General features: G+C 33.5%; 3 protein-coding genes across 3 annotated transcripts; 2 read left to right on the plus strand and 1 right to left on the minus strand.

The window, feature by feature from the left end:
• Nucleotides 1–3,208, plus strand: LOC137808707 (receptor-like cytosolic serine/threonine-protein kinase RBK1). Its single transcript, XM_068609966.1, has 7 exons — nucleotides 1–915; nucleotides 1,175–1,432; nucleotides 1,532–1,683; nucleotides 1,778–1,857; nucleotides 1,947–2,085; nucleotides 2,519–2,668; nucleotides 2,755–3,208. The coding sequence occupies exons 1-7, from the start codon at nucleotides 414–416 to the stop codon at nucleotides 2,911–2,913; spliced, it is 1,440 nt and encodes a 479-aa protein (XP_068466067.1). The 5' UTR covers nucleotides 1–413; the 3' UTR covers nucleotides 2,914–3,208.
• A 634-nt stretch (nucleotides 3,209–3,842) lies between these two features.
• LOC137805999 (Tetratricopeptide repeat (TPR)-like superfamily protein) lies at nucleotides 3,843–4,704 on the plus strand. Its single transcript, XM_068605873.2, has one exon. It carries the CDS (start codon nucleotides 3,985–3,987, stop codon nucleotides 4,642–4,644), a length of 660 nt encoding a protein of 219 aa, XP_068461974.1. The 5' UTR covers nucleotides 3,843–3,984; the 3' UTR covers nucleotides 4,645–4,704.
• Nucleotides 4,705–7,329: 2,625 nt separating this feature from the next.
• On the minus strand, nucleotides 7,330–11,748 carry LOC137808723 (AP2-like ethylene-responsive transcription factor AIL6). Its single transcript, XM_068609985.2, has 9 exons — nucleotides 11,327–11,748; nucleotides 10,652–11,087; nucleotides 10,460–10,542; nucleotides 9,092–9,100; nucleotides 8,910–8,998; nucleotides 8,668–8,741; nucleotides 8,537–8,587; nucleotides 8,357–8,433; nucleotides 7,330–8,005 (listed from the first exon to the last, which is right to left on the minus strand). The coding sequence occupies exons 1-9, from the start codon at nucleotides 11,433–11,435 to the stop codon at nucleotides 7,572–7,574; spliced, it is 1,362 nt and encodes a 453-aa protein (XP_068466086.2). The 5' UTR covers nucleotides 11,436–11,748; the 3' UTR covers nucleotides 7,330–7,571.
• Between the last annotated feature and the right edge of the window lie 3,508 nt (nucleotides 11,749–15,256).

Here is a 15,256-nt window from a genome sequence, read left to right on the forward strand (position 1 = left end):
ACCACTCAAAGATATACCAATTTTGAATTACTCCACCTTCTTCTCTCTTATCCCCGCGGCTTCAATCCACCGAACACACGCCCTCATCAAATGGAAAAACTGAGGTAAGGAATTTCTTCCCTGCCTTTTTTTTTCTTAGTGCTGAGGGCGTCGTCAGCTTCCACTTTCAATCTTCCCACTAAGCTCTTCCGGGGAGAAAACCAACCATGCCTCGCTAACAAACCATGCCTCGCTAACAAACCATGCCTCGCTAACAAAAACCATGTCTCGCTAAACAAACCATGTCTCGCTAACAACTGCACATCCTCCTTTTCAACACACCTTTCCTTAAAGAAAACCAGACCTTCATCTGTCTGTACGAGGTAGAGTTTTTTTGTTTTTGTTTATATTGCTGCTGTTATTGTCCAAAAGATATGGAGAAATTAGATAAAAAGGGAAAAGAGATGAAAGAAAAGAAATGGACCCGGAAACTGGAGTTACCGTCAATAATGGGGAACCCCAAGAAGGAGGTTGCGTGTGACGACGACGTATTGGGGTCTCCGAGGGATGTCTTTGGGGTTCCCGTTTCGGGGACGGATTCGGACAGCACGGGGAGCGGCAACTGCGGCGCGCTTGGGTCGCCCATAACGGGCCCGAATCGGGGACAAGGGAGAGACGCGCAGAACCAGCAATGGAAGACGATGATGGACGTGTTGAGGTTCAAGTCCGTTAGAAGATTCTCGACGATTCCTCTGCTCGGGGCGAGTTACGAGATCTCGCGCCGGAGCCTGAGGAACAAGTTGGCGCGTATTCGACCCGCCAATGACGACGATGATTTAGATGTCTCCATTGACTTTGACGGCATTCCCACCAAGCCTTCTTGGAAGAACTTCAATTACGCTGAACTCGTCGCTGCAACCGACGATTTCAACCCTGGTATGAATCAACGCCAAATTATGCAACCATTTTCTTTTTTTCACTTTACAATTTATGCACGTTATTTCTTCTTAAGTTATTATTTCATGTCAAACTTAGTTTATGGTATTTACTACTGAGTTTTCATTGAGTTCGTTAAGAATGTTTGAAAAATGAAAAACGGATATCTTCTGAATGGTTTTGGATGAAATGAGCGTTATATTTAAAAGTATTTTTGTTGGAAAATTGTATGCACGTGTTTATATTTGGGTTTGTGTAGAGAACATGCTGGGAAAAGGTGGTCATGCTGAAGTGTACAAAGGATGCCTACCAGATGGTCGAATTGTAGCAGTTAAGAGGTTAATGAGGAATGAAAAGGAAATTGAGGACACAGTTGGTGATTTCTTGACAGAGCTTGGAATCATTGCTCACATTAACAACCCCAATGCAACACGCTTGATAGGGTTTGGGATCGACCAAGGTCTCTTTTTTGTTCTACAATTGGCTCCACATGGCAGCCTTGCCTCTATGCTCTTTGGTGCACCTCTCAATCCATCTCTTCTATTTTCAAGCATAACTATGAATAATAGTGTTAAGGTTACATGGCTGATAAAAGTGATGACATCTAATATTTCAGGACCTGAATGTCTAGAGTGGAATATAAGGTTTAAAGTAGCTGTTGGGGTAGCAAAAGGATTGCACTATCTCCACCACGATTGCCCAAGAAGAATCATTCACAGAGACATCAAAGCCTCAAATATATTACTCAACCACAGTAATGAAGCTGAGGTAAATTAATTATGTCAGTCTGCAATAGACTATTGTGTACTTGATCTTTGTTTTTGAAAGGTAAACAGTTTTTTTTTCCTGTGATAAACTGCAGATTTCAGACTTTGGATTAGCAAAGTGGCTCCCAGATAAGTGGGCTCACCACGTTGTCTTCCCAATAGAAGGCACGTTCGGGTAGGCATTGCGGCCTTTTCTTTTTCTTTACATATTTTCTTCTCACTGCAACTCCATTTACTGAAAAGTTGCATGATGGATTGCTACAGATATTTAGCTCCGGAGTACTTTATGCATGGAATAGTGGATGAGAAGATTGATGTTTTTGCATTTGGGGTTTTGTTACTCGAGCTCATAACAGGTCGTCGTGCAGTTGATTCAAATAGTAGGGAAAGTCTTGTGATCTGGGTAAGTCTTAGTAAGCTCTACTCAAATCCTCTCTTCCCTCACCTTCTCTCTAATCTTCTGCACTCAGTAAAATACTTTCAACTAAGTTTCTTAAATTGGGAAGAACAGTTTATGGCATGTATTAGTGAATTGCCTTTCTAGATAACTCTGACCAACTTCTACAAGAACACTAACCAATGAGTACTTAGCTTGAACAAAGCTAATTTGTTGAAAACAGAACATATTCTTTAATATCAGTTTTTGAAACTCATTACAAGTAACAGAGTTTTAATCAAAGCTCATATAATAAAGAGTGTCTTCAAAAGGATGTGTTGCATGTAGCATTTGTCTAGTTGGAAAGAGGATGCTATCATACTTGAGGGCATACAAAAGTATATGTTGCATGCAAATAATTGTAGAAAGACAGACACTGACCATGTTGTTGTTTGGTCAGGCCAAACCATTTCTGGATGCAAAGTTGATCAAAGAAATGGTAGACCCCAGATTAGGAGACAAGTATGATCTGGCAGAAATGAAGTGTTGCATGGCAACGGCTTCCTTGTGTATCCATCACATGTCCTCCAAGAGGCCATACATGGATCAGGTAAACAAATGAGAAGTGTTCCTCATTCAAATTGTGACACTATAAAATGACATGGCTCATTGATTTTGGGGTATACTTAATATCAGGTTGTGCAGCTACTGAAAGGAGAAGAGGTGCCAATAGAACTGAACCAAAATTCACCTAGTCCAAGATCACTGTTGGTAGATGCATGTGACCTGGAAGATTACACTTGCTCAAACTATTTGAACGACCTGAATCGGCACAGGCAATTACTGATGGAGTGATGGATTTATGGGTGGTGTGTGGGAGCATGTGAGTTTGATGTGTGTTTGTGGAATATATAATAATACTTTGTAGCAGTGTGTATTAGTGTGGTGAAGATGATGGGGTCCTTTGAGGCATGGCAAAATATATTATTAGGTTGTAAATTGGCATGAAGTTGTACTGAGCATGATTAGTCACGAAGCAACCATAGTTTGTATGGTTAAGGACTAAGGGGTGGTACCTTTTTGATTATGTAGTGACTAGTAATGCCATTCAAACAATTTCATACCAAAATCAATCACCCTATTTTTCACATGCTTCCTTTTCCATTTCTCCAACTCTCTTTTTCTCAATCACTTCCAGAATCTAATTTCATCAAAATTTATCTCAAATTTAAGAAACACATTAGAATACAGAGTACAAGAATTAAAATAATTAAAATACCTATAACGATGATTTAGATTACCTAAACCCCAATCTTCAAATTTGGGTGCTACAACATGTTGAAACCAAACTTTTAGATTGTCCAATATGTTTTTTTCTTAATTTTATCATGATAATTAGTCTCTTAAAGATAATATATATTTAAAATAAAATACATGAAATATAAAAGTTATACTCATTCTATTATGTAATTTTTTTCAAACATTGGAATGAAATCTTTGTTACTTTTCATTATAAAATATTCAAAACAAAATCCACATGAACAAGATTGACATGTACAAAAAGTCCCTAAAAGAACAACATCGAGCAGAAAAAAAAAAGACTGAAAATATAAACACTATGATTCTTGTTAGAACTTGATATAGTATTTTTTTTTTCTCAACTTGATTTTTATCTCTAAGAAGATTATTTTTAATCGCGGAAGTAAAACACGCTTGAAAAAAAAAATAGCTATTATATTTTTTATACAAGTATTTATCAAACCAAAAGATATTAAATATTTCTGTGTTTCTAAAATATTAAATATTTTTATTTGATATTGTTTATATAATATACTAGAAAAGAATAAACCGATATTTTTAATTTATTAACAAGGGTTTATTTTTGTTAACACACACAACTCCGTTGTTACGCAAATCTGGTTAGCCATGGCGACAGAGGCTATGGTGCAGTTGGGCATTTTAATCCTAACCCTTTCTTTGTTCTTCATCATGCACACTATTCGTACCCAAACAGCCCAAGCCCGAACCCGAAACCCAGCCCGCAACAAGAACCGCCAATCAGAACCCAACCGCCACCTAACCCAAGCATCGCGCCACCTGGCTCGGGCCAGATCCACCTCGCACCGAGCCCTACACGCCAAGAGCGCTCTCACGGAAACCGACAAAGCCCTATCCATCTGGCCCAGAGACCCGTGGGCCCACATCCTCCGAGCCCAATCCCTAGACCTAATGGGCCATCGTACCGCCGCCATCAAATCCCTCGACACCGCCCTCTCATCGCCGGCGGCCAGGTCCCTCTCCGCCGTGGAGCGAGCCGACGCGCTGGTGAGGAGGGCGGAGATGAAAGTGGGCGTGAACCGGCGGCGGCGGGTTGAGTCGGCCATGGAGGATCTGGTGGCGGCGGTGGAATTGGATGGAAGGAAAGGGGATGAGTGGGAGGTGATGTGTTTGCTCGGAAAGTGTTACGAATGGAAGGGAATGAAAGAAGAAGCTAAGGATACCTTCCAGAAGGTTCTTCAGCTTCACCCTCGTTCCGAGGAGGCTCGTAATGGGTTACATAGGTTATCACTTTTTACAGATAAATGAATTTTTTTTTTTTTTTGTATTCTATTTTTTCCACTACGAGGAGTGTTATGACTATGATCATTTATGCTTCTGTTTCTAAATTATTGTTATATTCATTAAATATTTAATTTTTATAATTCAAATTCATATAATATCAATAACTTTTTTATGGAATATATGAGCTATGTTTTAAAATTATAATTAGTCATTCTAATTATGATTTATTTTATTAATATGTTTTTAAATTATTACAAAAATAATTTAGAGATCGATAGAGGTAAATTGAGAGAGAAATTAAGATTTACATATCAAACATATTTTTTATTATTACTTTAATCCATTTGAATTTTTTAACCATGATGGTATTATTAAAAAGTTTCTATGATTGAGAATAAGCCGCCATAAATTTAAAGTACATAGATAACAAAGAAATTTGTCTTTAAAAACTTATGTGATAAAATCTCCTGTTTGGATTTAATGGTGGAAAGGAAAGGGAACGAAAGAAAGGAAAAGAAAGTAAATACTCAGATTATTTAAATTTAACAAAAGATGAATGAAAAATTTATTACTCGTGTTCTAGAAAAAAATTAAATTATTGAATAATATAATAAATCATAAAAATATTTTTAGTTTAATTTTAAGAAAAATGAAAATTTTAAAATAATTGATTATAAAGTAATTAATTTATAAAAGTAGAAATAATATTTAAATTTCTTTTGATGATAATATTTCACGATTTTAAAAATAATTACATTTTTAATATAACTTAACATTATATTAAACTTAACTTTGTTTCAATTAAAATAAAAAACCAATAAAAATATTATTTAGTATTTTAAATTTAAATAATTAATTTTATTTTTAAAATATATTATAAATTTTTAGTCATTGCATTTTGTTTATTTCATATAAAACATGGTGATGACTTTTAGTGATCAATATTTTATAGGGTTGCTTACTAAGATAATGGCTTTTGACATATAATATTTATGTATTTTTTTTAGTTTGCTAAGTGAGTATAAATAATTTTTTTAAAATTTTTTATAACCTAGAAATTTGAGGAGTATTTTGTCATTATGATTTCTTTAATTTTTTTCTTTATAAATGACTAAAGCTTAAAGTTTTATAAAACAGGTAATTTTCTTAGAGCTGTTAATATTGGTTAGTTATTAAAAAACAAACTTAATCTTTCATTTAAGATATTATTAATGTGACTTGAGCTTAGACAAATGTAATTGATATTCTCTAATAAACATATGAATACTTATGTAATACGACTTTAACTTAAAACTATATGTCTATCATTAATATGCAAAAGATTTATCATACATAAAAGAAGACAACACTTACGTTTTAAATAATATGTTTATTAAATACATATAATATAATATAATAGGTTATTAAATGCATATTATCATCTTATACACTTAATTGCTTTTAATACTTAAAAAGATCATAGGACTTTTTCCTAACAATTATTTCCATTAATTTTCACATCAAATCAAATTCTTTAAAAAGTTCCAATTGAACATTAAATTATTCTTTAACCACTAATAAAAAAATTCATGTAAAAGCTTAGGAGATCAAGTAAATAAAATAGAGTTACTAATAAGAAATATTAATAATCAAATAGTTATCTAAATTTTAACTTTATAAATTTATGTTTTTCAATCTAAGTTTAAAAACATTAAAGATCTTGGAAACAATTTTCTTACACATCTTGGACCCAATATTGATTCTTGCAAAGGAAAGATACACACACATTGTGAAAGAATAAACCATTAATGTTTGCTATAGAAAACATTGATTACTCCTATATACAGATTTCACAACTGCAACCAAATGACAAGTAATTGATGTAATTAAAGTATAAATCTTCTAAGATAAGTAATTGATGTATTCTCAAACATATATTAAAGAATATATAGAATTCACTCTTAAAATATATTTTATACTTAAAAAAGTAAAAATTATATAAACAGTTCATGAATCTCCAATTACCTACATTGATCCTTATAAATACACTATTATCTTAGTTTGACTTTGAAGCTGCAAAAGGTTTTAATTATTTAAAAAATATAAGGACCCTTTTGGTAGAATTATGTTATATTGGCACACGTTAGATAGGATAATATTATTTTGCTACTGATTTTATTATATTAATACTCTTTTTCACTTTCTCTCTCTGTATATATAATAATTAAAATATAGAAATAATTTTTTATTATTTATATATAATTTTAAATAAAAGTATTTATACTAATTTCACAAAGCTTATATAATTTGTTAATAGTTTGAAAAAAAAAACTATAAATTAAATATAAAGTTTTGTATAATATTTTTTATACGATAATATATATCATAGTATTTAATTTAATATTCTATTTGTAATTATTATGACACATAAATTTAAATTTTAATATTTATTTTTTAATAACTTTGACAATTTTAAAAAATTGAATTAAAGACAATATTTAAAAAATTGCACATAATTTGAATAAAATTTTACCATTTAAACATAATCTAATAATAAGTAATGCATGTAACCACTTTTTTTCCTGTATAAACACCATCTGAATCACCTGAAGTATGAAAACAATACATTTCAAATTAAAAAGACAATTTCAAGAAGACAGACTAAATTAAGAAAAAAAAACATTTTACTCAAGTAAAAACATCTCAGAAATGCAGAAAATCTGAATTAAGTTGGGAGAAGAAACAATAAAGTATTTATTATGCTGCTGCAAGTTATGAATCAATATGAAAGCTTTGAAGCTTGAAAATCCTCATCTTTGTGTTACTTACACATTCCTCTCCCTATAGTTACTATTTCTCTGATTTGGTATCTTTCATTCTTCTCAGCAAAAGGGTGAAGTTAAATTGCACCAAAGAGTATGTTTCCAATTGTTAGAAGAACAGAAAATCAGGTAGTTCATCATTTCAGCAACTTAAAAGGACTGAGGTGGCCATAAAAAGAACTCAGGAACTGGTGGAGGTGGAAGGATGCTCAGTGCAGTTGCATTGCTCACAATGGCAGCAGAATCTTGTGCCGTGCTACTTCCACTGTTTGAAGCATGAAAATGGTGGTAGAGGTTCTGAGGGTAACATGAGTTTGCAGAATCATATGGTATAGATGCAATTGGCTGAATGGCAGAGAAATTGATGGTGCTACTCTCCTTTGTGTACTGAAGTTGTTCATCAAAAGCTTTGTTCTCCAATTCTGGAGAAAGCTTCAAGCGTTTTGCTACCCCACCAACTGGAAGAGAGCTATTCAGTATACTCTCCACATCATATCTGCTCATCTCAAAATTGGTTACAGCACCTGCACCTCTGAACTTTATGGCTGCAATATCATATGCCTCTGCTGCTTCCTCTTCAGTTGCTGCAACAATGCACAACTATTCAACTTCCAGAAGTAGTAAACAAGCATTATAGAACACGGAAGTAGTAAGAGTTGTTTCAACTTTCGAGTCATGCCAATAAACCGGTGTCCAAGATTGTTAACATTGCTCATTTCTACTGTGAATGAATACTCAGAGGACTTGCTTTTTAACATTATTATGTCACGGACTCAAACTATATGATCCGTGTTTCAAAACAGTGTGTTTGGAAACACAGTAGAAACGTGAAAAACACAGTGAATTCGTGATACCAAAAACACTCTAGATGTCATTTGTGAAACATGATACTTAACCATATGACAGTGTTAAAGCAATATATAGTATAAACTTGCCAAATGTTCCCAGGTATAGATCCTTGTTTCCAGCAACTCGGCCAATTCTTGCTTGCCATCTACCCTGCTGATGATGCCTGAAGGGTCAAAAAGTTTAAAGCATAAGAGAAATAGGGAATATAATAACAAGGTAGCACATCAATACTGTGACAGACAAACTATGATTGTAATGAACAAAACCTCGTAACACCCCTGAATGCAGAAGCTCCCCTTGAAAATCCACTACTTTTCCTGCAAGAAGAGGACTGCAAATTTAGTTCCAGGATAGAAATATGGTGCTAACTATGTTTAAGTGGGCAGTGTATGCAAACCTGCGCAGTGATGCAATGAATTCTTGTTTTCCTGCATATTTCATCTCTTCCAATTCCTTTGTATAAGTGCAAATCTGAGACATCAGAGATAAAAAAAATGCTAAGGGGTAAGATCCATAATCCAATTCCTATTTCTACATTTCAAGTGTCACCAATATAAATCTATAAAACTCTATATTTGAGACATATAATACATGAACTAAGTGTTACGAGAACAGAACATTATTAAAAGTGACTATTACAGGAAAGTTGGTGGTTGCTGTTGATCCCCAGTACTTGATAGCTGCTAAATCATAAGCTCTAGCAGCCTTCTCTTCCTTGTCATATCCACCTAATAATGCATACAAACACAACAATTTATCATCTCTTAAAAGAATGAAGTTCAAAATAAGTTGGGAAAGGAGCAAAGATAAAAATTTCTTACCCAAGTACACTGTAGAAACAGTCAAAGGTCGTGTGACACAGTCATGAAGTGCACAATGTCACATTCCATGCAAAAATAAACACAAGCCAATGAAAAATCAAATTTAACCTTATGGTGGGGTCAAAATATTCAGGTAAAAACTACTTTTCTTAGCAAAAATGCAAAGAAGCAAAGGAAAAGTGATCAAATGCATGCAATGGCACCTGCACACAAGCTTTTTTTTACCCTCTTTTTGATGATCTCTTTTATTTTCGTTCCGATTCTAGCCAAAAGATAATACACGAGATGCCATCCATCTGCAATGCCCGTCTTTTCTAATAGCAGACAGACACTGAAGGACCCCATCAGGGTTTAATAGTAGCAAAAAGTTATTAGAAGAGATTGATGTGAATTTTCAAAATTTTGACTCCACAAAAGCTTAATAATCCACTAGAGCCAAATAAAAGCAGGCCAAAAATAAATGTGAAATTGCCTATTCTAATGAGGAGACAAAATGCCTATAATTTCCCTTTTCTTGAAAATGTGATTATTATAAGATATTAATAATTATAGATGTAATTTATGACTGCAAAAACATCCAAGGATCTGATAAATCCCGTGAATTTGTTTCAGAATCTAGAGGACATTATTATTTGCGGGGCCAGCACTGTGAAAAACCTTTCAGCCAACATGGGACTCTCCCCACATTCATGTAAGTGCAAATTTCAATAGTCTCTCAGAAATGATGTTATGGTCAAACCCAGCTTTCCTGGCGAATTGAAAGCAAAAGCAAAAGTTAAAAGCCAAACTCAGAATCAGAGAGGCTCTTGCATTTGGACACAAACTCAGAATCAGAGAGGCTCTTGCATTTGGACACGTCCCTTCCAAATTTGCAGTACTGAACACAAACACTGGTCTATTCATTTTAAAGTTTTAACATACATTTTAATACTTCAAAAACAAATTTTAAACAAAACAGTGACATGAGAGAGATTAGCCATGAAAAATGGCGGCACATTGGATCAAATCAACTGAGAGAAATTGCAGACCCCACAGTGACAAAACGGCGGCACATCGCATCAAATTAAATAAATCTCGTGCTTTATTTGTTCAGAACAGAAAAAATTGTATAGGAAAAAAATTACTATAAAAGAAAACCCATTTTTAGTTTCTTTTTCTTTCTTAAATCAATTTAAAAGTTTGAAAGAACTGAAGAGCAGCAAGTAAAATACTTAATAGTAACCATTAATTTAAGTGCACTTTTAGAAGCGTGCAACCCTCTTTCTCTGCATTACAATCCGTTACCCTTCTTCTGTATTGCTCCTGTTTTCAAAGTTCATAATAAATACATTTAACAAGATAATATTATATTAGAGAGAGAAGAAGAACCTTGACGCCCCTTCCTGGCCTGACCCTCTCTTCTACAGGTGTTGTCCCATAGATGGGCTTCATATCTACCAGTCCATCGATGTCTGCAGTGAAAAAAAATACAAAATTTCAATAATAGTAATAATAACACTGAACAGATTCACAGATAAAAAAAAATGGAAGGTTGATGATGGTGGTGTGGTGTTTTACTACCTCGTGACCCCTCTGTATATTGAAGTTCGCTGGCCAATGGCATGGGAAACCTTCTGCGGTGTATCAAACTCCGCCGCAGCAATGATGGTCTTTTCATGTGCAACTGCGTCACATAAAGACATAGCTCCTTTGCATGAGTCTCCCAAATGGGCACCTAACTCAGCGGGTGCAACCAGATTGGTCCTGTCAGAGGCTGAGTCATCCAACTCGGAGCCGGAGTTGGTGGAAGGGAATGCTTTGAAGTCCGGGAAGAAGTTCAGATCTTGCTGGTCCCCGAAGTAAACAGACGCAGACCCATGATCGTAAATTTGGGTCAATGAAGAATCGTCTTGTTGGGTAGTCTCTGTTTGGTTCTCAAAAAAATCTTCCATTTTGGGCTCCAGAAGTGGCTGGTTTTCAATCTCGGAATCCATCAATCCCTTGGAATTTGTCCACCCTGCAAATAAATAACAAATCTAAGTAAAATAAAATATAATAATCACACACACAGAGGAAGAACAGAGCAAGCTTACTACTCTGCATATAGAAAAGATAGTGAGAAATGAAATTGGAGATTGTGCAGTATAAATAGGAAAGGTTCACGTGGTGTGTGGGTGAGCGAGTGAGTGGGGTTGTGAAGAACACTTCCAATTCCAAAAGGGTACAAAGAAAGAGAGTGTTTTAGAGTGGCGTTACCATTGGTGGCATAAAAGTTATCGAGGAAGCAGTGAGAGGAGGAGTCAGGGGATCTGAGCACTTCCACGGGAGTCAACGAAAACGTAAGCCAATTTGTGGCACCGGCCATGGTTTGTCTACAGTTCGACCAGATCAGCAAAAAAACGACAGTTTCGAACGGGTTTTCCGCCGAAACAAACAAATGACCGAACAAAAAAACAAGGCGTTGCTCAAGGCGTTGCACTGTGTATGTTTGTGTGTGAGAGAACTGTGGTGATGTTATTATCAGCCATAAACAAGATGAAAGAAAATAAAACAAGGTGTTATGGTTGGTGATGGGTTAGAATGAAATTGACCAAGAATGCATGCAAGAACAGTGTGTTGAATCAAAAAGAGTTTTGAATAAAGAGAGAGAAAAAGAAGCTTAGAAGGGAAGATGAGTTGAGTGGGAAGAGCAAGGTGGTCGCTTATAAGGGGTGAGTTTAGCGGTTTCACCTGTCAATGAGAGATTATTATTCACTATTACTTTTCACATAAAAATTTAAATAAATTAGTTTCATTTTGAAAAATCAAGTAATTATTTTATTTTACTCTTATTTATTTATTATTATTTCTCAGCAGAAGAAAATGGTCTGAAAAGAAAGAAGGCTGCGAAAGATGCGGGCTGACAAAAAATTGAAGAATTTGGCAGGGCTCCTAAGTAATTTACCAAAATAGCCTCACTTTCTTTTGTATAAATAATTATTAAATAAACAAAAAAACGTTAATTTTGGTCACACACATGTCTTGCATGCAGTTGCGACTCTTTGTTTACACTCTTTCAGTAATTACTGTATTTGGATGAATGCGTTTATGACCCTATTATCAGTAAACAAATAAAAAGTTTAAGGCATAAATATATAACATCAAAATGTACTAGTTTCATTTTTTTATTATATTATTATTATATTTTTAGATATTTTCTCTAACAAATAAGAAAGAAGAAAGCAAATTTTATTTTGAAACCACTAAATTGAAAATTCCCCTTACAAATATCATACATGGTATAATCAGTTAAATTAGTTTTCTATCTATTTGTTTATTAAGCTCAATTTAACTCCTTTTTATTTTTAAAATGGTTTAGTTTGGTCCTTAATTAATGTAACTGTTTTCTGCATAATTTAAGTGGAGAACCATAAATTAGAATGTATGATCACGTTGTTTATACATTAAAATGTATTTGAGTACTTAAAATCAAATTTTAAAAAATATTTTAAAGATATATATAAGTATTTAAATGAAATTATAATATTATATAATACTTGTTTTAAAATGTAAAAAATTAAAATTTATTTATATTATATTAAAATAGTTATACGTTATATTAATATATTATATTAAATTAATATTGATGGAAAATTATATTAAAATAATAATTATTATTAAAAATTATATTCATCCATTTTGTACACATATTTTATATTTTTATTTTTATTTTAAGTATAAAATTAAATAAGATATAAATTACTCACCTATTAGAAGCAATCAATCACATATCACAGCATCATAACACATTACAAATCATTCAATATTTCTTTATTTAAACATTATTGTCTTAATAGTATATATATTAAAAGCAATACACATATCAGTATATATAATATAAACATTAATTTTTATTAGAATTTAATCTATAAAACTAGTAACAGAAGATATAGTTTTAGTTGATGAATCTCTACAAAAAGGTGTAATAATTTGTACAAAGAAGTGCAGATGTGTGTGTGTGGCTATGGAATGAAAGTTCTGAATTGAGCTATGGAATTAAAATAACTGGCTCTGGTTTTAATTTTGTTGATGTGTAAACTTGAAGTTTGTATTCTACTGTGATCTAAAGTTGGGTTGGTAACATAAAATATAACGTATTTTGATTTTAGAGAAAAGATGAAGAAACTGAGTTCTGCATGAGATAGAGCGGTGGAAGTTCACACGTAGACGAAGGGCAAAGAGACTTGAAAACACGTAACGGTGTGGTATTTGTTGGATCGGCGGTGTAACATAACAACAACGCAAGCAAAGGTAGATTTGATTTTGATGAGATGACATAGGATTCCATCATTGCAGTTTCGAATTCAATTCATCAGATGAGACGTGGCGTTTCGTTAGGTCAATTCACAGATACAGCTTCTGTTCTTAAGTTTTATTCTGCTAATCATTCTCTCTTTTCTTCTTCCACTTCATCCTATTACTTAGTTCTACCTCTTCTACCTTTAATCTTTCATTCACTCTTTTCTTCTTCTATTGCACACTCAAATGTTATATATATATTCAACACACTTGGCAACAAACATGGAATTTATTGAACACTTGTACTCACATTATATAAGCTATAACTATAACTAGTTGAAGATATTAAATTTATGTCACATTATTATATCTATTAATAAATTTTGTCACATTATTATGACTTTTAACTCTAATATAATATTTTCTTATGTCAATGAATTATTTTATATATTGATAAAATAATATTTTATAATATAATTTGAATAGATAGAATTAGAGATAAGAGAAAGCTAGAGTCAAACATACTCAAACTTAAAGATATGAGAAACTAGGGTTTGAACAGCACAACATGCATAAGGTGAAGAGGAAAAGATAGAGTCAGATTGGTGCTAGCTTTGAGGTAAGAGAAGTTAGGGTGGCCAATGTTGTGATTGTGTACTTTTGCTAGGACTTAACTTTGAGATAGGTTGTGTCATGGAGGTAGGTGAAAAATTTGAAATCCCTAGTTGTGCCTCTCATTTTTCCAGGTAGTCAAACTAAATAGTGTTTGAGTTTTATTATTTTTTTTTATAGTAAATTTAGATTGACTACACAGCTCAACATGAAGAACGCTTTTCTCCATGAAACTCTTTAAAAAGATGTTATGTTTATATGGATATTCCATCGGGCTATATGCCATTTTCCAGAATCAATTGGTGGTATGCAAGTTAGAGCGGACATTATATGGATTAAACAATCACCTCGAGCGTGGTTTGGAAGGTTTATCTCAACTATGAGAAAATATGGTTTTAATAAAAGTAATGCAGATATCACATCCTATTCTTAAAGCATCAACAAGGAAAGGTGACAACTTTAATTGTTCATGTAGATGGCATGATTATTACTGGAGATGATACCGAAAAAATTTGAAGACTACAAGAGCAATTGGCAGCTGAGTTTGAGATGAAGAACTTGGGTTGACTCAAAGTTTTTATTGGGAATAGAGGTGGCAAGGTCACAAAGAGGCATTTTCTTCTCTCAAGAAAGTATGTGTTAGACCTATTGGCTGAGGTGGGGTTGTTGGACTGCAAACCAGCAGATACTCCAATAGTCCAAAATCACAAACTCTCACAACACATAAACCAAGTATCTGCGGATAACGAAATATACCAAAAATTGGTGGGGAAACTTATCTATTTGTCGCATACTCGCTTTGATATTGCCTATGCCATAAGTGTAGTGAGTTAATTTATGCATAATCTAATTGAATAACATATGGATGCAAGAAAGGGGTTGATGTTCTCTAAGAATAATCACTTGAATGTTGAAGGGTACACTGATGATTGGGTAGGGAATGTTTTAGACAAAAAATTCACATCAGGATACTTCACATTTGTGGGAGAGAATTTAGTTACATAGAAAAGTAAACAGCAAAAGGTAGTGACTTTGTCTAGTGCTGAAGCTAAGTTCTGGCAAAAGGACTTTGTGAACTATTATGGCTGAGAAATATACCTATTACTGATGGAGATTGACTTTGGTCCTAGTATGGAAATATACCTATTCTGTGATAATAAAACTACAATTGATATCTCACTCTCACAAAATCATGTCCAACATGATCAAACAAAACATGTGGAAGTAGATAGACATTTCATCAAGCAAAATCTTGAGGAGAAAATTATTCGATTTCCTTTTGTCAGGTCGAAAGAC

Source organism: Phaseolus vulgaris, chromosome 3 (assembly GCF_051622355.1).
Source record: "Phaseolus vulgaris cultivar YP4 chromosome 3, ASM5162235v1, whole genome shotgun sequence".
Lineage (NCBI taxonomy): Eukaryota > Viridiplantae > Streptophyta > Magnoliopsida > Fabales > Fabaceae > Phaseolus > Phaseolus vulgaris.

Coding starts and splice junctions, on each gene's coding strand:
- LOC137808707 (XM_068609966.1), top strand. CDS start 414: ATGGAGAAATTAGATAAAAAGGGAAAAGAGATGAAAGAAAAGAAATGG. Junction 916..1,174: donor AACCGACGATTTCAACCCTG/GTATGAATCAAC, acceptor GGGTTTGTGTAG/AGAACATGCTGGGAAAAGGT. Junction 1,858..1,946: donor CCAATAGAAGGCACGTTCGG/GTAGGCATTGCG, acceptor GGATTGCTACAG/ATATTTAGCTCCGGAGTACT.
- LOC137805999 (XM_068605873.2), top strand. CDS start 3,985: ATGGCGACAGAGGCTATGGTGCAGTTGGGCATTTTAATCCTAACCCTT.
- LOC137808723 (XM_068609985.2), bottom strand. CDS start 11,435: ATGGCCGGTGCCACAAATTGGCTTACGTTTTCGTTGACTCCCGTGGAA. Junction 8,742..8,909: donor CAGCAACCACCAACTTTCCT/GTAATAGTCACT, acceptor CTGATGTCTCAG/ATTTGCACTTATACAAAGGA. Junction 8,434..8,536: donor GCATTCAGGGGTGTTACGAG/GTTTTGTTCATT, acceptor TTGACCCTTCAG/GCATCATCAGCAGGGTAGAT.